Here is a 25,956-nt window from a genome sequence, read left to right as displayed (position 1 = left end):
ACTTCCTTCCACTAAACCTCCACATTTTCCCGCTTCATCCAGCCCCTCTTCCTTTCCCTGCTGTGCCACTGCCCGCACAAACCACCTCTCCGAGTACTGCCTGAGGCCCGGCTAGTCTGGGCACATGCCAGCAGTGTTAATTACACCTTCTCTGGGAACGGCCCTGGAGAGGCTCAGGAGCAGGAGCAGCCAGAACCCTGATACCAAGGGGACAATGATGATGAGAGATGAGCAATGCATAAGTCACACCCGTTCTGGGAAACCACAAACTAACACACACACACACACACACACACACACACACACACACACACACACACACACACACACACACACACACACACACACACACACGAGTGGTGTGGTCAGCAATCAGACACACTGCCTACAAGCAGCAGTAATAATGTGGATTGAAAGAGAACGACATGCTCTTTTCGTTTTCCATGTGTTAAATCTCCAATCTTGCCGTGGTTTCGCTCTGACTAAACAGCTGATGCGCATTCCACATAACCCTCCAGCTAGCCCTAGCCCAAGATGCAAACGCCACCCCAATGCAAACAAACAACAAACAGCAGAATGAGCTGCCTCTAGTGTTTTTGCTTGTGAGTTAACTGGAGAAAACAAAAATTAAACCAAAAAAATGTGAGGAATGAATAAAGCCCAAGGTGTTGGTGGCGAAAGGGTTCTGCAAAGGCCGGAAGCATCCATGCACCCTACTCACGTTGCCTTTTCGGACGGGACACCATTCAGGACTTGCAAAACTAAAACCACACCATCCTCATAGTAGTAATAATTCCCCCTCAGCTTCATTGCATGTTATGCTCATTCAGCTTTGAGGTAAGGTTGACTACGATGTAAGAGTGAAACATAAAATCAACTGGAATTTGTGCATTTCCTGCACACAGAAACCGATCGTAATAACATCATTCCACTTCCTCCTCTGACCGTGGGTGGAGCACCGGGAAATGCCGGCACATTCCACAGGGCAAAGGACACCGGTTGAGGCCCTCCAGAGCCCCCAAACCCACCCCACCCCTGCCCCAACGCAGCTCGTCTCTGTTCTGCCAAAGCTGCAGCGGGCCAGGCGGTCAATAACCGAGAGCCCAGCCTGTTCTTGCAGTCGCCCTGCTCGTCAATGTAGACTCTGGTGCCTGGAGCGAGGAGCGAAGAGAATATGGCATACCATTCACAGATCATGCAAATTCCTCAAGAATTACATTCCGTGTGGAAGAAGGAATGCTGGTGTGTTCCCGGAAGCCAGAGTGTCCTTTGTGTGTGTGCGCGCGCGTGTGTGTGTAAGGGGGGGGAGGAAGAGTGTGGGCAAATTAATCTATTAATGAGCCGCAGCCTTTGCTGCCTGCAGGGCACCAGGCCTCACTCACTCACACACTCTCGCCCCCTCTCCTCACCACTTCCTGCTATCCCAGGAATGCTTGTGGGAGAAGGCAGCAGGGACACATTTAATACTATACCAGTGCAAGAGATTGGATCTCACTGAAAAACATCTACATCCCTCGGAGTCTGAAACACTACTACCCTCTTAACCATGCAGAACTCCTATGCTGAGGTTGTTGCACCTTCAAAAAAGTATGCATATGCCTTTGTGACCTGTTTCCGGTGTGTACTGTGTGCACAGAGGACTGGAGAGGGGTGGCGGTTAGCATCACCTCATCCTGCAGGAATGCAACTCATCCTGCAGGAATTTACGCCAAAAACCCAAGCTTTTGCCATGTTCTCAATAAGAACACTGCTTTGCAGCAGCAGGTTTGAGTTTGCAAAGAGAAAGCCAATAAGTAATTGGCAAGGTAAGGAGTTGGGAGGAAACACAAAAAACATTTCCAGTATGAGGGCCATATGAACCAAATAAACGGAGCCCCTTGGCTTCCACACATTGATAGTGCAGTGCACATATTTAACTTCGGTTATGGCTATATTACAGACAGAGGCCTTCTTATCTGATGCGTTAAACATGCCATTTTGGTGTTATCGCACGCAAGGCCACGGTTCGTACGCATTTAAGTTAAGAAGGGAGACACAGCGTCGGAGTGCGATGGAAGAGGAGACACAACAATGCGTTCCACAAAATCTATTAGCGGGACTCAGGGGCGAAGGCAGCGCGCGTTATGACTTCGTGTGGGGTCAACACAGACACGAGTCTGATACACGGCAGCACACATTCCAAAGGGCTTAGGACAACAGCATGAACAGGTCAACGACATACGTGGAGAGAAAAGCACAACAACGTCCTTCAGCATCAAAAGAGTGTCAACTTCTGCACGAAAATCAAGACAATCGATCTTTCACGCACACTGCAGCAAGAAAACTTCTGTAGATTAACTGCCGATAAATGATACCTGAAATACGCCGAATAGGGCGTAAAACATGCCTTGTGTCAATAAATCAATAGGGAGCTTACTAGCCAAAGCCAAGGAATCGAAAACGCGTCTGCAAGGTGAGGTGCAGAAAGTAAATAAACATTATACGGTCAATGCATTTATCAACAGAATGGATTGACCACCATTCCTAGACGGGCTCACTTCTAGGCAGACCTGAAAGTATTAAAAATGTAATAGCAGACATTGACATTATCGTTTCAAATCGCCACTAATGATAGGATACATAAAAGTCTGAGAGACTGAACAAAATGTACAACGACGGCTGCAGTGATAACGTCATACAGAGATGACTGGATCATGGCAATCCAGTTGCAAAACACCAAGTTCATACTGCGAGAAACTTAAACGGGTCGCTTTCTGGGAAGGCTAAATCGGACATCACCAGAACACATTCTGATTCACAGTTAGCTTTCATAGAACTCCGAGGCAATAACGATAATAACGATATCAAGCAGTTATAGTTTCAATAACAATAGTAATGTTTTGCAAGGATTAGCACTTGTGCAGAGACAAAGAGCTTTAGCTAACCTTAACGTTAATCTAAAACCATCCAGCTGGTGCACCAGTCCAATTGCAATCTGACCTGCAGCAGCATGTTTAGTAACGATAAAGGCAGACCTATGACTTACAAATTGAAAACGTTTCATATTTAAAGGGTGAAACAATCCTGAAGACATCACAGCCTCTGAAGAATTTTGTCCACATAACACTTTGCAGCCAAGTCAGAGTAAACTTGGTTTAACACTACTGCTAATGGACAATGCAGCTAAACTATTAGCCATAGCGAGCTAACAAGTGATGTTGCATTACACAGACCACTTTCACTGCTGGGCTTTTACCTTTCTCAAGGGACTGACATCTTCTTTTCTTTTATTGGTGCTGGCAAAAACTGAAAATAACATGCACATGCGAAAAAAAGGATCTATATTCCTTTTATCAAAAAGTTTGCAACTTCAGTTTAAATTGCTCGGGGTTGCACTGCATGAGGTTCATTTTGTGGCAGGAAGACAGTTACAAGGTAATGCGCATGCGTGCATCATTCACTCTAGCAGTTTTTCATGAAGCGCCCACAATGTGGCGGGGAGGCAATTCCCGGCTGTGTAGTTTCTGATCACGAACCCACCAACTTCTCTCATGCGCTTACCTGCCGTGGTCTGGCGGCTCCATTGCGGGGCGATGCTAGAATTGGTCCCCTTTATAAATGCATTGTTCCAACCATGATAACGCAAAGATTGTTGAGAATTGCACGATCTTTTGCAAGGGTGTGCCGATCTGCGTCCTCCGTTGCACACTGTCTATCCGCCTGCAGAGTTGTGGCTCGCCTCTGTGTGCACTGACGCCATCTTTCCAGCGATCGCTGAGGGAGTGACAGAAATCATTGCTAGAATTTGCTACGGCAACTCGCGCAGTACAGCAGACAAACCTCCCAGTGACGATTCAGCAGTGCATGCAAATTCATTGGGTGAAAATATTACCATGTCAAATGCTAGGGTGAGGAAAGCAAAGGACAGTTTCCTTCAATGGGGCACAACATAACAAAGTCTTTCCTTTACTTTTAAACAACCTGTAAACAACTAATTAGAATTGTTGGGGTAATGTAATTTAATATGATGACATTTCAATCTTGTGTTCCACAGAAAACGTATAGATCCCTTAGCCTGCACAATGAGTGGAAAATAATCTGATGAAAAATACCAACTGATTTTACCATTAGGCTACTATCAGATGATAGTTATATTTAACCAGCTCATACTAGTCCAGAGTAGAGTATATCTTTTTTACTCAGTTTTTGCTGGGATAATAGTATGTAAATGCGTGATAAAAAACGGATTGTGCTAGACCAGGGCCGGTGACAGGGTTTCAGTGATGATAAATATGAAGCGCTTTGATTTCAATAAGAGCAATATGGCTCTTGTCATATGGGTTAAATGCTACATTTGTATCCACTTCATCAGAGGTATGTGGATATAATGGTGATTTTTTTCCCAGAAAGTCTTAAAGAGGGAAATTATGTCAAGGATCAGTTCTATATTTAGTCACTTTATTCAGAAAGCAAAATGTATCGGTTTAGCCTAGAAGCTGATCCAGTCACACTCAACATCATTTTATTCAACTCATAGCTGTGCCTGAGCCCACTTCATTAAATTGAAATTGTCCAGACCACAATAAGTGCAGTGAATGTGGACTGGCAGCGCCAGGCTTCAATTCCCTAGCCATGAGAAGAGCCTTCCTCTCTAAAGCAGTGACAGGAGGGATGACCATCTGAGGTCCAATAGAGAGGATCCCTGTTGTCAAAAGGCAGTGAATTGCATGCCTAATGTGACTGTTCCTATGAACCTTGGCTTCATCCCTTTCTGCCCTGTTCTGTTACCAAACCATCTCTAATGCAATTTCTCTCCCCGGCATAGTTTTAAGTTGCATAACATGTGAAGAGATGTTTGTTGAGGTACTGGTATGTCTATCTGTCCTGTAATTATAACAGTCAGATATATGTCAAAAATGTCTTTCTCATTCTGCCACAAGGTGGCACTATTTCAACAGAGAATATGTGGCGAATTCAGTGGGAGTAATGCTTCCCATACATGAATTAGCAAACACACAAATATTTGACTGTGTCTGTCTATATAGCATGGACGTTAAATACTTTACTTCGAGTTGCTTTTCCTGCCAATATGAAAGCACTTTCAAAACTGTCAACATGATCAAAACACTCTACCAAGCTATTATCAATCAATTAAATTACATTTTTGTTTTGTTGTTCACTGAAACAATACAATTGACTCAAGGCACTTTACAGAGCCTAGGGCCTGAACACCCATTCATTCGACTCTTTTACAAGCTATATGCAAAGTGGCATACATAAAATCTGCTAGCTAAGCTTTGAGCTCCGTTCATGTTTTTTTTTTTTTAAACCTATTTGAACCATTATGTTAAAATGTACATGGAATGGAATTCCTCAGTATTTGTTTTACACTTGTTCAACCAAAAGACCCAGAATGCACTCATAGCCTTCTCCTTTCAGTGCTTTGACCAACTCATCTATCATTACCTGCCTGGACAGGTTGCAGTTGTGTACTTGCTTAAAATTCTGGTGCAGAGAGCAGCAACCAGACAAAGGAAAGTCAGACCTGTGTCCTTGTTTACTGTCTGGGATGGATAATGAGAATAAATGACTCGCTGCAAATTGTGTCTCCTTGGTCCCAAACAAAATGCCCGACTGCTTCAAAGAGCTCACCCTGCCATTTTATAGAACAGTTCCATGTGATATGGAGCCTGTCTGGCTTTTTCTAACTCCAGCAGACTGCTGTCTCCAGTGGGGGGCACATCAAATATATAGGCACTAAAGGTAATTTCTAAGGCTCCACAGGAAGTCCAGCATCCTCTAAAATTGGATTCATGATGCATGTAATACTACCCCTTTACGAGACGCTAATGGGTTTGAAACAATACTAAATGTTAATACTAAATCTACTTTTTTGAGTAACCTTGAAAAAAACTGCTGAACTATTGTAACATGTGTGTCATAGTGTTGGGCTTGTGGGTAGGGATGGGCAAAAAAACTAAATATCCAAGTTGCAAAAGTAGAAAAAAGGAAATATAAAATACAGCAACCCCAGCACGTATCAAAATAAATTATGTTATGTATTTAAAAAAATACAAAAATATATTTCCGAAGCTGCATGACATCATATCACAAACCATTACTTAACAAAGCACATTGCAACCCGGTTTGGAGAAGCTGTATCATGATGGTGAGTATTCAAGCAAGTTGCATGACTGCAGCCATGTCAAGAAGGCAAAAAACATACACAACATTTCTTGTCATCCAATCAGAGGCAGCGACAAAACTTCCAAGGCCTGCACCCTTTCAAAACTTTACATGCATGTGACATGGTCTGTGCTGGCTAGGAGACACAAATCTTGTCACTTTTACGTCAGGTTTTGTTGAGCAGCTCTTGTCGCCTGGACTATGAATTCGACACAAAGTGCACCTTTCTGTCTCCCAAAGATGCATGCAGATGCAATCATGTGACATTGTCATGTCCTTTTGGGGAAATCGTTTTCTGTATTTTTAAAACACTACATAGTTTTCATACAAATCGCATTACCATTTTTATAAGGCCCACCAAACACAAATACATTCCAATACATATTTTAAAGACATGTATCAGAAACATACATTGATTCTCAGAAATATTACACCTGACTTAGTGCCATTGAGGCATCTTCATGCTGTCAGAATGAAGAGCCAGCTGATTCATGTGTTGCAAATCTCTCACTACTGTTTTAAGTTTGGATGGATTGAAATATGTGTTCAACATTAAAAGCTAAGTTAAAAACATTAAAATAGATTTAAAATACCAGGTGAGCTTCATAGGGAAGCCCATCCGTGGACTAATATCTAGTCATCTGAGGCATCTTCATGCTGTCAGAATGAAGAGCCAGCTGATTCATGTGTTGCAAATCTCTCACTACTGTTTTAAGTTTGGATGGATTGAAATATGTGTTCAACATTAAAAGCTAAGTTAAAAACATTAAAATAGATTTAAAATACCAGGTGAGCTTCATAGGGAAGCCCATCCGTGGACTAATATCTAGTCATCCTTCTTACACAAACACCTTTAGACACACACTAAATGAGTCTTACCAATCACAAACACACACACACACACACAAGCAAACAAATAATTATTCCCTCACCAACACACATATAGCTCATGAAAATGCATGCTGAGACACGGAATATTGCTTCTGGGCCTGGATCTCTCTGTAGCATTCTGCTCAAGCATGCTGTTCCTTCGGTAAAACAAAGCTGGGCACAGCTGTCGATCACAGCGTATTGCTGCTGAGGCGCCTGGATATAGAATATGGAGCTGGAGCAGGAGGAATCAACAAGCACAATGAGGGATTTATGAGTGTCATTGCTTTCTTGAGAGTATTATCTCCATAGAGGTATTTAATATGCCAGTCTGCCTCAAGGCCCGATGACTGATTTCACAATAATGATACTCCAGGAAACGTGTGGTGACATTAGGGGCTGACTCACTGTACATCTTATGATTGTTATTGCTGATATTAGTGTCAAACCATCAAATTGAGAGACACTCACAACTATTACATGTTTTCTGGTTTGTTATATTGGAGGTTGACTGATAGATTATATTTAGCAAATGATGGCATCATTACCAATTTACAGACTAAATGGAAGTTTAATAGAAGATTGGATTTGGCTTACAAGAAAGACAATGCAGATTTATGGTTAGATTGCCATTTGCTGCAGGGTGTCCAGGCAATGCAATCTCTTGATTCCAACAATCTCTATATCACTCCATCCACTTCACCATCTTATTAAAGGTACAGTCTGCGATTCTGGTGAAAGGTTGTTGATGTTAGAGCTCAACAGCCAATCGAATTACACAAATTCCCTTCTGTGCCCCTAAAGCACAGTGTTGATTGGCTAGCATTGATGAATGCTTCATCCGAACCACTAAGTTTGTATTGAATTCACAACGCTTTTTTTGCAGAACGAACAGCTAGAGGACCATGAGGACCAATTCACTGAATTTGAAAGATAGTGTATTGTATTGCAGAGTGTACCTTTAACAGAGGCTTACATTTTGCTGTACACTCTGAGAACCATGGCCTGACACCCAATTACAAATACCCTGTTGTAAATCTCAGATTCCCAATTAAAAACCTTGAATTAGATCCCCACAGGACCGCCGGTTAATTTGAGGTCTAAACTAAACAATAACTAAAAAAAACACTGTAGTGTTCTATCCATCCTTTTATTGGATTCTAAACCCAGTCTGTCATTTTCAATTTATAAAGCATTGGTGTCAACCTTATGTCCAACAAATCTTGAACGTCACACATACACACTCAGATAAATACATACAAATACATAGAAAGAGATTTGCCTTGTGTGGTAAATGAATAAGATGTATCCAGCAGTCAGTCATATGAAATAAAAAAGCTGAAATTAGTTAAGTATAGCTGAAAACTTGCCTTTAACAATTTCAAATTCGAGGAGAGTTGAAAACAGAACAAATTTTCCATCCTGTCCTTTCCCAGTTTACTTACCATACTGAGGAGATCATGCTTCTGCAGTTGTAGTCCCCATATTCTGGAATGAGCGGCTCACACTGTTTTTAAATGTCATCTTAAAGCACATTTTTATTCCTTGGATTTTAACTCAGTATGAGGGTTGCCTTTTTTGCCTTTTTTTTCAACTGGTCTTTATGAGTTTGGAGTTTTTATTACTTTGTTTTATAGTTTTGCTATTTTGATTGTACAGCCCTTTGGTCAACTGCTGTTTTTTTAAATATGCTTTATTATTAAATTGACATACATATATTCTAATATAAGAAAATATATGAATGAATGAATATCGAGAAATTCTTTGCGACCTTTGATTCGCCTGTACAGTTGATTGATAAGTGGGTGTCTAAATCAGTAGGTCTCTTTAAATACACATCTGACCTAAGACACATGTGTTATATAACATGGACTTCATTCCCTGAATCCCAAGTCCCTCTACAGAGCACTACCTAAGGGAGTTGCTGGGGTCATACTATCAGTTGTGTAACATTTTTTGAACTGTCTTAAATGTTTCTCTGGTGCATGGGTTTGTCGTATTATCAGTTTCATTCTGTCAATCTGTCATACTATCATAAATCTGTCACACAGTGTGGAAATCACAACTATTACATATACATATAATCCAATAGAGATTGAGTTGAAGAAATCTTAAACCATCAAATATTTCCTATAATCCCAAAGAGAATATGTTTACCATTGTCTTGGAATTTATTTTGTATATTTGTTTTGTTAAAAGTCTCTAGCTTATCCTTTTTCAGGAAGTTCTAGAATACAATAAAATAGCCAAACTTGTATTTGGAGAACCATCTTGAGTTCCACAGACCTCTACAGCAGTGGTTCTCAACCTTTTTTCAGTATTGTACCCCCTGTGAAATATTTTTTCAGCCAAGTACCCCCTAACCAGCGCAAAGCATTTTTGATTGAAAAAAAGATGTTATACACAGCGCTATGCCATCATTGTCTGGTTTATTAAACTGTCAGCACTGAAGATTGAACATTGAATATTGATGCATTGAACTGAGTGCGTTTGAAATTACATTTTAATAAGAAACTTGTGCTTGTGCTTCGCTGAAAATCTTTGTCAGTCTTAGTGGCAAGGAGGCAACTGCTGTGATCAAGCTCTTCTCCAGGCACAGTCTGTTTCTCTGCTTTGTTTTGATCACAGTCATTGCAGAGAAGGAGGCCTCACATTAATATGTGGAGGCATAGGGTAGTAGCTGCTCCAAAGCTTTCTCTCCCAGGTCAGGATGCTCCTGCTTCACACACATCCAAAACTGTGTGAGTGTGGATGTGGCAAACTTCATCTGGAGCCCACGGTCAGATGACACTTCCATACAAATCAACGTACATTTTGGAACATTTTGAAGAGCCGTATAATGACTTTTTTTAAATGATTTTTGAATGGAGGCTTATTTTAAATATATCTTTTAAAAAATCTCACGTACCCCCTGGACTACCGTCACGTACCCCCAGGGGTACACGGACCCCTGGTTGAGAACCACTGCTCTACAGTATAATTTTCATTCATCAGTTTTATTTTATTCATTATTTAATTGTTTTTCTCTTCTAATGCCTCATTCCAGCCCACATTGTTAAACTGCCTGGTTCCTTATTTCAGGCTATTGTGTGCATTGACAGTTATTTTTATATTTGTCGTCCTCAATCAGGCAGCCCAGCAGAGGGTGATTTCTTCAAAAGGAGGTCACTGAATAAATAGTACAGGCAGCTATAATTTCCCTGAATAGACAGGAGAACCCCTGAGAGACTCTTTATCCTGTCTTCTTTTGTGCAAACCCATGGCAGGGCAGTGATATCTGGGCCCATGAAGAAGACTGTGATGTTTTTGCATTTACATCTTGTTGTATTATTACTGGTTGCAAAATATGGGTTTGCATTTTGTGTGTAGGGAGGAAGAAGGAAGGACTGTGAAAAAGAGGAAATGACATAGGATTGCAATCACGCTGGACAGTCTCTCAGCGTTTGATGGTGTAATGTTGAGCAGGAACGAGACACAAGATTTGTTTTTGGCCTAGAGGCTTTCATTATGCAGCACAACCTTCAGAGAGGAAGCACTGATACAGAGCAGGGAAAATGGCAGAACCGGTCTAATTTCGAAACAACAAAGACAATTATGGTCTGAGCCGGGAGCTCAACAGTCACTGATTACACTCACGAAAGTTTTCACTACCCTTGCATGCTACATGGCCCCCACCCAGCAGGTAAGTTGTCCCCAACAACCCAACTGGTGAAAGTCCCGTAAGTGTTGGGGGAGTTGCCACTGACATTCAGGGCACCACTGAGAGGCTTTGGTGGCTTGTGGCGATGAGATAGGGGTAAGAGGCAAAGAGTCAGCCCCCCTGTAGACAACATCAGATGGCTCCTCAAGAACAGCACATGGACAGACTCTTCTTACTTGCTGTCGTCGAATGTAAGGTAGCCGCGCCGGGCATACTAGTATAGGTCAGTAGCGTAGGCACCTGGGCTCTCTTCCTCAGTCCAGCGGCAGGAAACCTTCTTGTCTTGGGCACCATCTGCAAAGATTTGTGGCGGAAACGGCACTGTACCTCCACCTCACTGGCCTGCTTTGATAGCTGGAGGTCTGTAAGGACTTATAGCGACTTACCCTTCAGGGCGAGACCAACTTGGACTCCTGTCTCCTCTGCTGACCAGTTGTTGAACTGGGCTGTTAGCTAGGCTTGGATGAGGTATGTCTTGAGCAGGCCTTCATCATCCCTTGGGGCTTCTGCCCGAGAGTCAGTCCTGAAGCTCCCGATGTGGTTGCCTACTCTGTCCTGGACAGGAGGCAGCGGCTCTGTAAGTGGCTTCCCCCTGGGGATCTCAGCGACTCAGGTGGGGAACACTACCGCCAGTCACTCCCAAGGCAGAGGAACAGCCGTGCTCAGTCTCTTCGGGGCTCTTGGAATATAAGCCTTATGCCACGCACCCTCCCGCAGCACATAGTGGATGAGGTCTTCCATCTCTTCAAGAACTCTCATTTTTTAGTCCCGCTGCTGACATCACTGTAATGTCAATCAAGAGCAAGATCCGGGTTTTCTTTGGCCTTGGGCTTTTCAGAACGCAGCACAGAGCATTCAGACTCATAACACCAATTTGGAGCTGAGGAAATGGCAGAAAAGTGCAGATACACTTAATAACACAGGGTACTAACACAGGACTTCAATGGTACAGTACACACTCTAAGTAACAAGTCACCCATTAACAATGGACATAAAAGGAGACACACTCAACATTCCAAATTGAACATTTACACATTATAAAACACACTGAACACACAGTCTGTCCTCAAGGCATGCTGGGAGCTAGAGTCTCTGATTAAACACACGAAATATGCAGCGCTTATTCTGAAGATCTAAAGATGATATAGCCTAATTGTATTATATCTATATCTAGTTTAAGTAGTGTGTCTCATAGCACAGCAATGTTGTTGCCATGGTTACCGACCAGAAATTGGGTGTGGGGATGAGGTCCATACACTGCAGGCAGTACTGGATGGGAGGGGTGGGTACATGATTTAAAAATATTTGTATGTATTAGGTACACCCATGTGTTTTTCAAGTAAGACCTATAGATTAGAATCAATTCAACCCCTCAATTCGAGAACAGCAAGTTGACTACAAATTATCTGCAACGCACTTGCCGTTTGGGCCTGGTTTACGTGAAATGGTAGCCCACAATCAAATTATGCTTTGGCTTATTAGTATACCCGTTGCGTTTAGCCTGGTTCAAATGAATGGACGCGTCTAGAAAGGGAACCTGAAGTCTACTGCAACAGAGAAAGTGAACTTTGGAATAGGCAGGCGCCTCGCTTCCTCTACACTCCGCAGGCTACCTGGTGGGCAACAGAAGGAACAGACGTCACACAGTCCAGCCAGCTGCATCTCCTCCGCCACATCATCTGGCTCGCTCTATGACTGAACCGAAAGAGCGAACGACTGGGGAACAGAGAAAGGAAACCGTACATTCTCAGATGCGCGGACATCAGTGCTGCAGTCACTGTAGCCAGAGATTTCATAGAGAATACGAACATAATAGAGCGGCAAGCCCTCTGAGGATTCGAGCTAATTGAAAGGGAACAATCGTCATTTTAATTCGAGCTGGAAACCTTGAAAATGCTTCAGTCTCTCACAAGTAATTCGTGTGTGCGACTAATTCAAAGCAATAAGTCGGCATGGTATTTCTTATTTTTAGTATTGGGGTACGTTCTGTATCTCATTTTCGGTGCCGTTGTCTTTTCGTCGGTGGAGTTGCCATATGAAGACCAACGGCGTCAGGAGCTTAGGACCGCCAAAAGGCAATTTCTTCAGGAAAATGAATGTCTGTCTGAAGAACGGCTTGAAGAGTTTCTGGCCAAAGCACTCGAGGCCAGTAACTACGGAGTGTCTATTCTCAACAACGCCTCGTCAAACTGGAACTGGGACTTCACCTCCGCTTTGTTTTTTGCGAGCACCGTCTTGACAACGACAGGTGAGCGTCTTAGGGCTCATGACGACAGACATAATAGGCCTTGTTTGAAAGCATACGGGTTTTGATACTGTGTTCAAACACCACATAGACAACTTGACTGAAATACTGAAATGATAAGGACTTGGGGCTTTTGTTGTGCTTAAATGTATTGTGCTATATTGTTCTGCTTTTGACCTTTTTCATCACTCTGGCTCTGCAGCCTTTTAAATCTATAATCATTCGAAATAATGTATGTATTTGGTGCAAAAAGAAGTGATTCCTACTAGAAACTGTTGTGAAATCATAATTTCTCCAATGCTGTAAAGAGAGTTAATTTTACATCCTGACTATAGCATGATGGCTAGGCCTTGTTTTTCTTCTTAGAGTGTCCACTGGTGATACTGGACACCTGGCATTTGTGTTACCTGAGTATGGTAACCTTGAATTAAGTGGCTGCTACCTCTCACACAAGCACATGTTAGTACCCAGTTTGCCATCTGTTGTTATAATGTCCCACTAAAATCCCTCCTCAACATGAATCAGGATCATGTAAGTCAAATTAAAGTAAAATGTAAAAGATCTAAAGTGTTAACATGCCAGTTTGAAAGTAGTATGTGGCTGTTACAGAGAAGCCACTTTTTAGAGGTGAGGTTCTGACATTACAGCCATCATGACATGCTCTCAAGAAGACCTATTTCAGAGAGATGGCACTCTATCTCATATTATGCAAAGGTCAGAATAATAGTTTGTGTTTTTCCACAACGGAAATGTATTGAGTAACTTTGACCAACCTCTGATAGTCTTCATTTGTAGTGAAGCTCTCCTGTGTAGTCAGTGTCCCATCTCTTGGAGATGGAGGATGACTTAATTTCAGGAGGATTTGGCTGTAGGTGGATACCTTTGGCGTCTAATACCATTGAGACAACTAGGCCCATGAAACTGTTTGCACCTCGGCATATCAGTGGTCTGACTTTAACAGGAAACCACACACTGTGTCATGCTCCTAACCAAGCTACAAGATGTAGTGCACATCCCCTTACAAAAACGGGTTATTTCTCACAGGAAGTAAAGATCAGCACAGGCTATGGTTTTTTTGAAGATACTTAAAAGTTTACATAGTTACTCTTAAATAAAGCTCAGACAGTATACCAGTGAACTCACACAGCAGTATTCCTATTAGCAAAGAGGTGTTGAAAGCAATACACATTTAGAGAGGTCACTCAAAGTGCTTAATGCATGTCACAGAACTGTGTTAGAATGTTGGTTACATTGCCTTTAAGAAAGGCAACGATGTGATTCAGGAATGTTTCTTTGGCCTTAGCTTTATCTTCTCTAGTAAGCAGTGACTAATACACACATCTAATTCTATAGGACCACCCTACCTTCCGATAGGGCAATCTAGCTCGAGCAATAAAGCAATATCAATATAATCTCCTGTCACTGGTACTTTTTGCCTGGACTCAATCATGTTTTTGTTTTTTCTCCATACTAAACCACAGCCATGTCTGGTGTGGTTACATGCATAAAGGATAACATCAGCAAAGCCAGCAAAACACAAACAGACTGATCTAACTGACTGATGTAAAGTGGTGGTGTCAGCCCGTTTACACTGGCATGGCGGTGAGAGCTGACTGGAGCCAGCTGACACATTGAGACACCTCTGGGTATTCTGTAATAACCAATGAACACCCACTCACTGGAAAGGAGTCACACTATGTCTAACATATCTTTAATGTTTTGACGGGTAGCTCCCTCCTAGGTAGGTAACTTCCCTAGCGCTGCCTTGGGTTGTAAAACATTCAAGCTCCTTCCTCTTTCCCCCCCCTGCAGGTTATGGCCACACCGCTCCCCTGTCGGGTGGAGGCAAGGCCTTCTGCATCATCTACTCTGTCATTGGCATCCCCTTCACTCTCCTCTTCCTCACGGCTGTGGTGCAAAGGATCATGGTCTTCAGCACACGCCGGCCCGTCATGTACGTACACACTCACTGGGGCCTCTCCAAGCCCCTGGTGGCCATAATCCACGCCATCCTGCTGGCCATGGTGGCGGTGGCCTGCTTCTTCCTCATCCCGGCAGCCATTTTCTCAGCGTTGGAGAAGGACTGGAACTTCTTGGAGTCCTTCTACTTCTGCTTCATCTCCCTCAGCACCATAGGCTTGGGAGACTACGTCCCCGGGGAGGCCTTCAACCAGAGATTCCGTGAACTGTACAAAGTGGGGATTACTGGTAGGCTATGTTTTAAACAACCACTTCCTGTTGCTTACGTTAGTGAAAGATAGCATTGCTGTAATACGTTTGTTTTCCTGGTAGCAGCTGGGAGTGTTTTCTTGTCTCTAGGCATGCAGGTAACATGGATTTAAATCTGTGATGCTGTGGCAATAATGCATTCTCAAAAGATGAATATTTTTCAAGGTTTTTGATTGTCACATCAAATAGAAGAAGATACAAATGTATCTAGATTTCTAATTCTGTTGAAAGTACAGCAAGGTGAAAAAAGGTAGTACGCTGATTGACCTAACCTGTTGTTGATTTGATCAAATTGCTGGAAATAATGTGAGTTAGGATAAGGCAGAATTCCCTCTTGGTGAAAAGGAAATAACATACAAAATGTTTTAAAGGTTCACTTTCCAGATACGTTTTATGCTACAGTGAAGAAATCATATCCCATCTACGCAAAATATCTGAATTGTACCTATTTCCTAGCTAGTATACATTTCCCTAAGCAACAGACAAAGGAATGAACCTTGGACAAGGAATACAGCCTCAGCCCTGGAGAGAAGCAAGGGGCAGATTTGAGCTTGATGGGGGGTCTTGCATTTTCAGTGGTCTATGCCTTCTGTGCACTGTGCATTTGGAATAGATTTGAAATTAGTTGAAAGTTTTTTTTGGTTAATTTTTACCACAGCGGATAAAGCCTGACACAGTGCATTTTGAACAGAAGTGTGCAGATTACAGTGTGGTTCATCCAATCAGTGAACACGTTAATGTATATGCTGTTTGGGAACAACCATGGAAATGCGTTTTTGAAACAGAAGTATAGAAGAGAACTGAGACAAAAGGTATCACATCCTCATGGGCAAACTAAATGCCTTGATTTTAATGTAGGTGTTGAACACGTAATGAGGAGACTCTCGTTAAAGCCATCATGGAGAGAACGACACACATAGTTTTCATAATGCAGGTTCAGAAAGGAAGGAGAACAGTCAACATGAGTTTAGTCATAGCCTCGCTAGTTCACATATCAAGTTAAAGAAAGAGGTAACATAAGTCCTGGTGGCTGTCAAACACTGTTTTTCAGTTTCTTCTCAGCATATACCTTATCAAATGTATTTTATACCCAAACACATTTAAAAGTATAGAAAGAAACCCTGATGTCATTGAACTCATTGACCAGAACTGGATGCACATCAGTGCAAAAGTACTTAAGTGACGGAATCATTTGTGTACTTACCTTGGCTTAACCTGTGTAAATGGAGATTAGGAAACTTGTTTTTTACTAGTGACATATGACATGGGAAGGGAAATTAACCACTTTGTGTGCTTTTTCCATACTTGACAAACATACTTTAAACTGAATGTTGGCTGTTGTCATAGCAACAGGCTCGAGCCTTTGCATGGCTTGTGTTCAGGCAAGGAGCTCAACACAGGAGTGGCTGTAGGGCAACACTCTGAGTTTCCTGCGAGACTCCCTCTCTTTCTCTCCCTCGCTCTCAATCCCCCTAGTGGCCATGCTATGAATTACAACTGAACAGCGTGGGCTGGACAATATCAAGGCTGAGTGATGGAGAGAAAAAATTGACAAAGAGAGAAGCCATTTAGCCATTGAAGATGAGTGGGAGGGATAAGTGCAGATGGTCCATTCTCATTCACGCAGTGACGAGGATGTGAAAATGTTTGATTTGGGTCAGCAGTTTGCAAAGACGCGTTTGGCAAGAGATCAGTCGCCGTGGTTCAACCACCGCCTCTCTCCAGCGCATGCTAACGCCCTCGTACTGTCTGTAGTGTGTAGTTAGACTTCATGTGCGGGTCTCACTCTCCCATGATTCAACCACATATCGCTTTTTTTATCTTCCTCCCTCCCTCCAACTCTCTCTCTGTCTCTTACTGGCATTCCCTTTCCCTCCCCCTCTCTATCTTTCTCTCTTTATCTATCTCTCATTCTTTCGCTCTGTCACTGTTAATCTCTGCCCCCTCCTCCTCCTCCTCCTCCTCCTCCTCCTCCTCTCCCCTTCTCCCCTTCTCCAGTCTACCTGCTTCTGGGCCTGATCGCCATGCTGGTGGTTCTAGAGACGTTCTGCGAGCTGCAGCAGCTCAAGCAGCTGAGGAAGATGTTCTACCTGAAGAAGGAGAAGCCACAGGACCGGCTCGCCATCCTGGAACACGACCACCTGTCCTTCACCTCCGTGTATGACCACACCACCACCTCGCTGCGGGAAGACAAGACCGAGCCCTACGTGGACGTGCCCGACCTTGTCTCACCGGGCGGCGATGACCCCATGATCAGATAGAGAGAGATAAAGACAAGAGATAGAGAGACTGTGGAGGGGTCAAAGTTCAGGTGTGATAACTAAATCACTTGAAAACTGCCGTAAAAATCAAGACAGAAAAAAACAATACCATATCAGTCAAAACGCATCATAGCACAATAGCATCATAGCTCGATGTGTGAATATCTGAGATCATAGTGCTGCTGATCTGCAGAACATACCAGGCATTAGTTTTAATATTCCCCGTGTTTTGATAAACACCACTAGAACATCAGTGGGCTGTGCTTGTCTGTGTAACAGCCAGGAACTCTTACTTAGGAGACAGCTCTCCATACTGTGTAGTATAATGTAGTGTTACTAAGGAGAGAGGTTTTTTTTTTGCGCCACTGATTCAGCCGTCGTCATCATTGCCGTCAGTCTCTGTGCTATAGTGAGGCTGCCTGCTGGTCGAGGAGCCATTCATCGTATCATTAAATTATAACATACGCACACCATCTGTGAGGGGTTATTCCTAAAAAGGCTACTGCTTACGTGGGCTCAGCAGAATGATCAGAGTTGACTCATCAAGAGGATTACTGTGTGAGATGATTCACCACATCCTCTTGTAAAATTATATTAATATTAATATAAAAGTCTCTTATCAGGGAAATTGTATAAATTGTCTTGTTTTCTTGTTTATAAGGCCATGATTTTAAAATGTCATAATTTATTTGTAATGTCATAATTGGTCACAGTACTGTATGATCAGAAGAATCTAGCCTGAGCATTGTAAAATAATATGACTTTTAAAAGATTGTGTGAGTAACAGTTTTTATGTTTAACCCCAAGTGTGTGCCTGTGATTTCTGCTATAGGGATATCTATAAAGGGAAAAGTAGGGGAGTCTGCCTGACCATTCTGAACAAGAAGCAGCTAGATAGGTTGTCCGTTCTGTTAATGTTCTACTTTTTCATATTTTGTCGTAGTGTTTATAAGGATCTCATTCACTGTTGATTGTGTGGAAAGGCTTCAAGCAGTGTGAGTTGGAAGAGGGCTGGCCCCAGAGGACTTCCATTAAATGATTAGGCTGGAGATACAGTACATCAGTCTTTAAAGGATTGAACACATTGTCAGGGAGCGTGTTTGGTTGGACCCAGAAATGCACTTGTCCAACATATTGTGCAAAACTCTCAATTTATAATTAGTTTGGAACTGATATATTTATACTTGAACAGAAAAGACTAACATGAACTAACAAAGGGAAGTTTCGGTCCAGAAGGATCTTATTTAGTATTTTAAAGTGTAAGTGTACTTTACAAATATGATTGGAGTGACCTGTGATGATCAATGTTGGTGTTGGTTTTGACAAAATTTAGATTTTCATGAGTAATCAGCATTTTATTGGGTTGAAAAGGGCTCAACATGACAATGACTATTTAAAAGCATCCTGAACCTTGCAAGGCCAATGCTGAGTTTTGCAAGATTACTTAAGTATAACCCCACATTTGACATGCGATTGATCTTTACAACAACCTTGAAAAATGTGTGTATATTTTTCAGAAAGTGGAATGTTTACAAATGTATATTTGTACAATGCATACTTGACAAGGTACCATTTTGGATCACTTGAACTCTCAAAGAACCTTTGGGGCTGAATGACATGGATTAAACGGCTCTCATTGTTTGTGTAGCACAGTCTTGAGACATATTTCAGGTGCACTGTTCTCTTTGTGATGCACTTCAGAAAAAAGGACTGGAGAGTTGACTGCAGACTGTGTACACATTGTATTTTGTATGTCTGAAGGCAATGGTCAGTCCTGTCACGTTGTATAGAGCTTGTACTGTGACATATTTATTGTGTTCTCTGTCTTTTGTGTTCAGCTGAACAAGAACAAGAAATTGATTGCGCAAGGCTAGTTACATTCAACGTGCTGTTTGTTGCATGAGCGTGAACTCATTGACCAGAACCGGATGCACATCAGTGCAAAAGTACTTAAGTGACGACGGAATCATTTGTGCACTTACCCTAACCAGTGTAAATGGAGATTAGGACCCTTGTTTTTTACCAGTGACATATGACATGGGAAGGGAAAATAACCGGTTTGTGTGCTTTTTCCATTGTTTTGCACTAACAATAAATACAAATCTCTCACCACCTACCCGAATTGTTCTTTTGGAAAATGGATAGAAATTATATTTATGTGTTCATCATTTTAGTGTATTCCTTTTGTTATGATGTATTTGTAATTGAGTATTACATGTTCATGGTGCATTAGCTTACATTCAGAAAACTGAGCACCTCCCTGTGTTTGTGTAAACACTCCATTATGGTACATATTAAAAGCTGCTGCAGAATCGTCGCTGTGATTCAGAGCAGCCACGGAGTGGGATTTGGGGAAGTGTACTCCATCATGTCACCATGCAGTGCAACCTTTTAAGAGAAGGGCAACCCTGCTGATTGTCACTCAAGCCACCCAGGGAGGAAACTGCCTTGGGCAACCATAGCTGCTGTCACTGGGGTAGAGCAAGGAGAGAGAGAGAGAGAGAGACAGATAGATAGAGTGAAAGTGCAGAGGGAGGAAGGAGGGGTGCAGAGGGAGGTGGAAGGAGGGGATGCAGAGTGAGGTAGAAAGGGGGGTGCAGAGGTAGGGGGAAGGAGGGGGTGCACAGGGAGGTGGAAGGAGGGGGTGCTGAAGGAGGTGGAAGGAGGGAGGTGGAAGGAGGGGGTGCAGAGGGAGGTGGAAGGAGGGGGTGCTGAAGGAGGTGGAAGGAGGGGTGCTGAAGGAGGGGGTGCAGAGGGAGGTGGAAGGAGGGGGTGCAGAGGGAGGTGGAAGGAGGGGGTGCTGAAGGAGGTGGAAGGAGGGGTGCAGAGGGAGGTAGAAAGGGGGTGCAGAGGGAGGTGGAAGGAGGGGGTGCAGCGGGAGGTGGAAGGAGGGGGTGCAGAGGGAGGTGGGAGGAGGGGTGCAGAGGGAGGTGGAAGGAGGGGGTGCACAGGGAGGTGGAAGGAGGGAGGTGGAAGGAGGGGGTGCAGAGGGAGGTGGGAGGAGGGGTGCAGAGGGAGGTGGAAGGAGGGGGTGCAGAGGGAGAGACGCTGAGAAAGTGGTATGGAGAGAGAGAGAGAGAGAGACGGGAATAGGAAGGGAAGAGATGAAGAGAAGGAGCGTTACAGAGGGAGAAATCACCTCACAAAAGTGCAAAGGAAAGAGCCGACTACGAAAAGATTTAAAAAAACAAAGGGTCTTTTAAGCATGGATATAAGCATCCAATATACATAGAGAGAAAGTGTGATAGATACTTAGAGGAAGGAGGAAACATAAAAAGAAGATAAGCTATGAATAAGCGATGAATTACACCAAAGTGTTCAAAGGAGAGACACAGGTGCCACTACCATGGTGAGAAGGGACAGGAGGAGTAGTACTTTGATCTCCCAAGCATTGAAGTATCACCTTACATAACCAGCAATAACCCAGTGGTTTTTGAACCACCTTATTTCTCTCTCTCTCTCTCTTTCTCTTTCAATCTTTCTATCTTTATATCTTTATTGTTTTCATCAAAGACGCCATGCACAATGGAAAGCATGGTTACTGAAACGTTAGCTTTCTTCTGTGTTAGCTCTATGAGTGCACTCAGTATAAATGAGGATGGAAAAGGAGCCCTTTAAATGAAAGACACTCAAGGCCTTTTAAAAAAAAGAGCGAGAGAGATGGGGTCATTAGCACTTGAACTTTCCCACATCAATAAGCACTTTATTAGCTGCTGCCCTGATGTCTCTGTTGGACATAGACAAGCCAATGCGGCAGCCTGAGGAGGCGGCCCACATTCTAAGCCGTCCATTTGCCCCCCCAAGATTTGCTTGGTTGTTGGCCATTGCTTTATTAGGGAGTGCTCTTTTCTGCCGTCCTGTTTACTGTTTTTAACAATTTGGGGTCATTTCCACTCTAGACTGGAGCTTCTTCCATGACACAGATTTAGTTTTTGTGCAGAGCCAAACATGTGAAGCCTAGCAGATAAGTACGTACAACACTTCTTGAACGAGATAATAAAGTACTCCTTCTGTGACTACTAATATATCACTAGGTCCGTTCAGATATTAATTGTCACCTCAGTTGTTGCTGTGTGTGAATGTGTGACGTGTATATATTATTTGTTTTATTTTACACTCACACTCACATGCACAAATACACACACAAACACACACACACACCCACAAACACACACACACACACACACACACACACACACACAGTCATGCACACACAGTGGGGTAAGAGGGCACAAGGGCAGACAAGAGTCTATTACAGTGGCAGCAGGGTTGGGGTTGCGGTTGAGTTAAAGGGGGAAGTTAGATGGATGGGTTGTGTTTTCAGTACTGGCAGCACCCAGTTTCGTGTTCTCGCCATGTCAGTTCTGGCACAGTGGCATTATTTCTTGTGACGTGTCGACGCCTCACATCTCCGAGCCTCTCAATTAGATGGCATCTCATCAGGCATAAATAGGTTTGTGGAGTACATAGACAGACAGCTGCTGGCAGTTTAGCTGTAAGCGATGTTGTTGAGTTCAGGAGCTCCCCCTTTATCTATTCAGGCCACATGCAGTCGGCTAGGCCTGTCACAGCTTCACAGAGACCTCCCCCAGAGACCTCTGCGCTGAAATGTCACCCACTGGGATGTCTTTATCCATTTTGTTTCCTCTGAAATAGACACCGGCATTAGTTACAGCAGACATTTTGTCATTACCCAAAAAGTGAAACATTACCTTGAGAAGAAAAATCCATTTTCTGAGTTTTTGCCCCAGGCACAATATTTACTTATGTGCGGTGTGCTTCTGGCTGTGGCCTGGTGTGTATCACTCACTTTCTCTCTTAGGCTGCCTAAAAGCCTCCCATTCATCCCTGTTTTTTATTTTTTTTAGTGATTGAGCTATTTATGGGTGAACTTTGAATGAACATACTCACGCACACGCACACACACACACACACACACACACACACACACACACACACACACACACACACACACACACAGGCACACACACACACATACACACTCACATACATACATACAGTACTAGATACAGACACATATACACATTCATGCTCACGCACGCACACACACACACACACACACACACACACACACACACACACACACACACACACACACACACACACACACACACACACACACACACACACACACACACACACAACACACATCCATACAGACACACACACACACATACATGCTCACGCACTCACATCTCGCAACCTGAGAGCCAATGAAGTGGAATAGCAGCAACATGTTCCCAGGCTTCCCTCGTGAGGGAGACATGGCACACACCAATGGCATCATTAATATTTTCATTTGATCTTCTGCAGGTCCCTCAGCTACTGTGCTTTACCACGGGCAGGTACACTCATGAAAAGCGGGTCAGATGAAAGAGACAAATGCACAATTGATATCCCCGCTGAACAAGATGAATGAATTATTCCTTTATAATATGAAAGGGTATTATAAATGCTACTTTCAACAACTTTAAACTACTGTTAAAAAATGCTGCAAGTGCAACCATTTCTGTATTTAACATTACTAATATATACATTTGATCATTCCTTATGGACGTAACTAAAGTGATATGGAACCAGCTTTCCGTTACCGTAAGAATGCAGGTAGAAGCCTGCTCCTCTAAAAAAAGCTCAGCCTCTGGGAACTGGACACATTTCTTCTGTGGAGAACTCTGTTGGAGGAAGAGCGACACACTTTCACAAACAGATGCCATCGGATGGCAAGCACACTAGAGCTGTGTGTGTGTGGGGAGATGTTGCTAGATGTTTCAGCTCTTCAGCACATCAGGGTGAGGAGCTTGATGGCAGGCCTAGCCAGGAGCAGGGTGGCCGCCGCTTTGACCCACACGCCCACAGAGCTGCTCTGATACGGGCCTTCCGGGGACAGAGGGTGGCAGAGAGCTGTTTGTGTGCACTTGGGCAGAGAGACAGGCAGGGAGGATTGTGGGAAAGCAGAAGACCTTTACAGACAGCTTCACCAGGCAACATGAGCTGAGAAGACTGAAGGTTAAGTGTAGTAATTAGAAGCACCGCTGCACACAGTCTGTCAAAGTAAGTCTACGATGTCATATACTTAGACTTCATCAATCCACCTGTTGATGAAACTTGATTCGGTTGCAGCCCCACGTGACTGATAGAATAGAGGGTTTGTGTCCCTAGGTGTACATTTGCCTTCGTTCTAGTGAGTCCTGAAGTGGGTTAGGGTTAAAGCACTTTTTGGGCAGTAGCCTGAAAAACACATAATACATAATGCATACAAAATACATAATGAGCTAGACGCATTATCCATGATTATTATTATGATTCATTTCTGGAGTGGTGCCAACCAACTGAATAATGCTCAAAGCAAAACATCGGTAGCCAATATCTAGAAATGTAAAGTCTCAAACTTTTGACAACGGTTTGACACCCTGCATCACTCACATTCTTTGGATGCACGCCAAATGTCATGATATTCCATCAATAAGGGGCTCTGTAACTGACACATTTCAATATCTCAAGAACTGCTAAAAAACATGGCTGCCAACAGTCAATCAAAACTCAGCTGTGTGAATGGCCAATCTTAATGAAATTTTGAAGCCTCATTCAATATAGCATATACAGCCGCGGAAAAAATTAAGAGACCACTTCAAAATTATCAGTTTCTCTGGTTTTACTATTTATTGGTATGTGTTAAAGTAAAATGTACATTTTTGTTTTATTCTATAACCTACTGGCAACATTCCTACCAAATTTCAAATAAAAATATTGTCATTTAGATCATTTATTTGCAGAAAAATGACAATTGGTCAAAATAGCAAAAAAGATGCAGTGTCTTCAGATCTCGAATAATGCAAAGAAAACAAGCTCATATTCATTTTTAAACTACACAATACTAATGCTTACACTTAGGAAGAGTTCAGAAATCAATATGTGGTGGAATAACCTTGATTTAAAATCACAACTTTCATGTGTCTTGGCATGCTCTCCACCAGTCTTTCACATTGCCGTTGGGTGACTTTATGCTACTCCTGGCGCAAGGTAGGAATTTGGTAGGAATGTTGCCAGTAGGTTATAGAATAAAACAAAAATGTACATTTTACTTTAACACATACCAATAAATAGTAAAACCAGAGAAACTGATAATTTTGAAGTGGTCTCTTAATTTTTTCCGCGGCTGTATAATCCAATTTTAAACAAATCAGCCACAAGATGTCTCTACAACAATCTTTTCCTCTGTTCCTCTCGCAGGGTTGGTCTATCTTTAAAATCAATTTTGTATAGCCTAGTGATTTTTAATTTTGACTGCTAGTTAGTGATTAAATAGCAAACAGTAAATAGTGATTTATAATTGAGACTCCTAGTTAGTGGTTAACTAGTAAACAGTAAATAGTGATTTCTAATTGAGACTGCTAGTTAGTGGTTAACAAGTAAACAGTGAAAAGAGATTTTGTAATTGAGGCTGCTAGGAGTCCATACATAAAAGTACAGCAGATTAGGAAGAAGAGAGCAGCAAAAAGACAAACTGAGTGCATAAATCATGATGTCTATATGATGTGTGTTACACTGTCAAACATTTCTTAGCACGTCCTAGCCTCCATATGCTGTGTACTAACCCCTCTCTTCTCCTCTGTTAACTGTGTGACGTCTGAAGGGTTGGACACCAGGGAATGGGTACTCAGCTGGGTTGTAAGACTGGCAGCGCCATCGACTCACCATGTGGCACACAGACTGTCGTTCACGTTGCCTTTGGAGAGACGGAGCGTCAGAATATGAACCAGCACAAACCCTCACAATCACTACCTTTACCTGCATGAACACTCTACAAAGTCTTGCCTAAATCTGTTGTTGTGTGATTCTACTGGACTATTTCATATCTCTCAAGGCCCCAGGCAAATTCTTAAAGATGAAACAAACACAACAAATCTGTTATGTTCCTAATCAGAATCAGACAAACAACCACAGTGAGCCACAAAGATAGACCATGGTAAAGCAGCAGAATGCCGTTGGCTAAAGTTGGCTACATACCAACACAGATGTACGCATAAATATCAAAACAACACAAACACACACCTTGCACCCAACCACATGCAAGCAACACAACAACACGCGAAAAAACACACTTTCTAGGCATCAACATTTGCAGCACACACACACTCACACAACCAAAAACACACCTATCCATCCAACAAGAAAAGACTAAATCTGCATATTGAGAGGGAGCTCAGAGTAGCTCCCTAAACGGAAAATGTCATCTAATGCTCTGTGGTTTTCAGCAGAGCCATACAGGCAGCCAATTACCCCGCGTTTGCACATCAGCATACGAATATGCAAAGCAGAAGTTTGACATTCAACTAGGTTTGACAAGCAGCCGCAGCTAAAAGCTACGACCAGCCATTAATTTATTTGGGCTTCTTTTGCCAGATCAAATGGGTGACTGAACAGAAACAGAAATGAAACAGAACATTTTAATGGGCTGAGTGTTC

The 25,956-nt window shown here is 42.7% G+C and overlaps 2 protein-coding genes across 3 annotated transcripts in view; one reads left to right on the top strand and one right to left on the bottom strand.

Annotated features, from left to right (window-relative positions):
• map3k4 (mitogen-activated protein kinase kinase kinase 4) overlaps positions 1–3,746 on the bottom strand; it is a 31,605-nt gene extending 27,859 nt beyond the window's left edge. Inside the window, exon 1 of one of the 2 annotated variants that reach the window (XM_080849308.1) lies at positions 3,541–3,746. In XM_080849308.1, coding sequence (XP_080705434.1) covers positions 3,541–3,563 — 23 coding nt within the window. In that variant the 5' untranslated portion in view covers positions 3,564–3,746. Of the gene's footprint in view, positions 1–3,235; positions 3,374–3,540 lie in introns of those variants that run through there. The other variant, XM_080849309.1, reaches the window with a different exon arrangement.
• Positions 3,747–12,628: 8,882 nt separating this feature from the next.
• On the top strand, positions 12,629–17,470 carry kcnk1b (potassium channel, subfamily K, member 1b; the record flags this gene model as incomplete). The annotated part of the gene is made up of 3 exons (XM_080848739.1): positions 12,629–12,983; positions 14,793–15,188; positions 17,208–17,470. The coding sequence occupies 3 exons, from the start codon at positions 12,629–12,631 to the stop codon at positions 17,468–17,470; spliced, it is 1,014 nt and encodes a 337-aa protein (XP_080704865.1).
• Between the last annotated feature and the right edge of the window lie 8,486 nt (positions 17,471–25,956).

This window comes from Sprattus sprattus, assembly GCF_963457725.1.
Source record: "Sprattus sprattus genome assembly, chromosome: 12".
NCBI classification, from domain to species: domain Eukaryota; kingdom Metazoa; phylum Chordata; class Actinopteri; order Clupeiformes; family Clupeidae; genus Sprattus; species Sprattus sprattus.
Note: the sequence above shows the minus strand (reverse complement) of the source record. Positions and strands in the feature narration are given on the sequence as shown.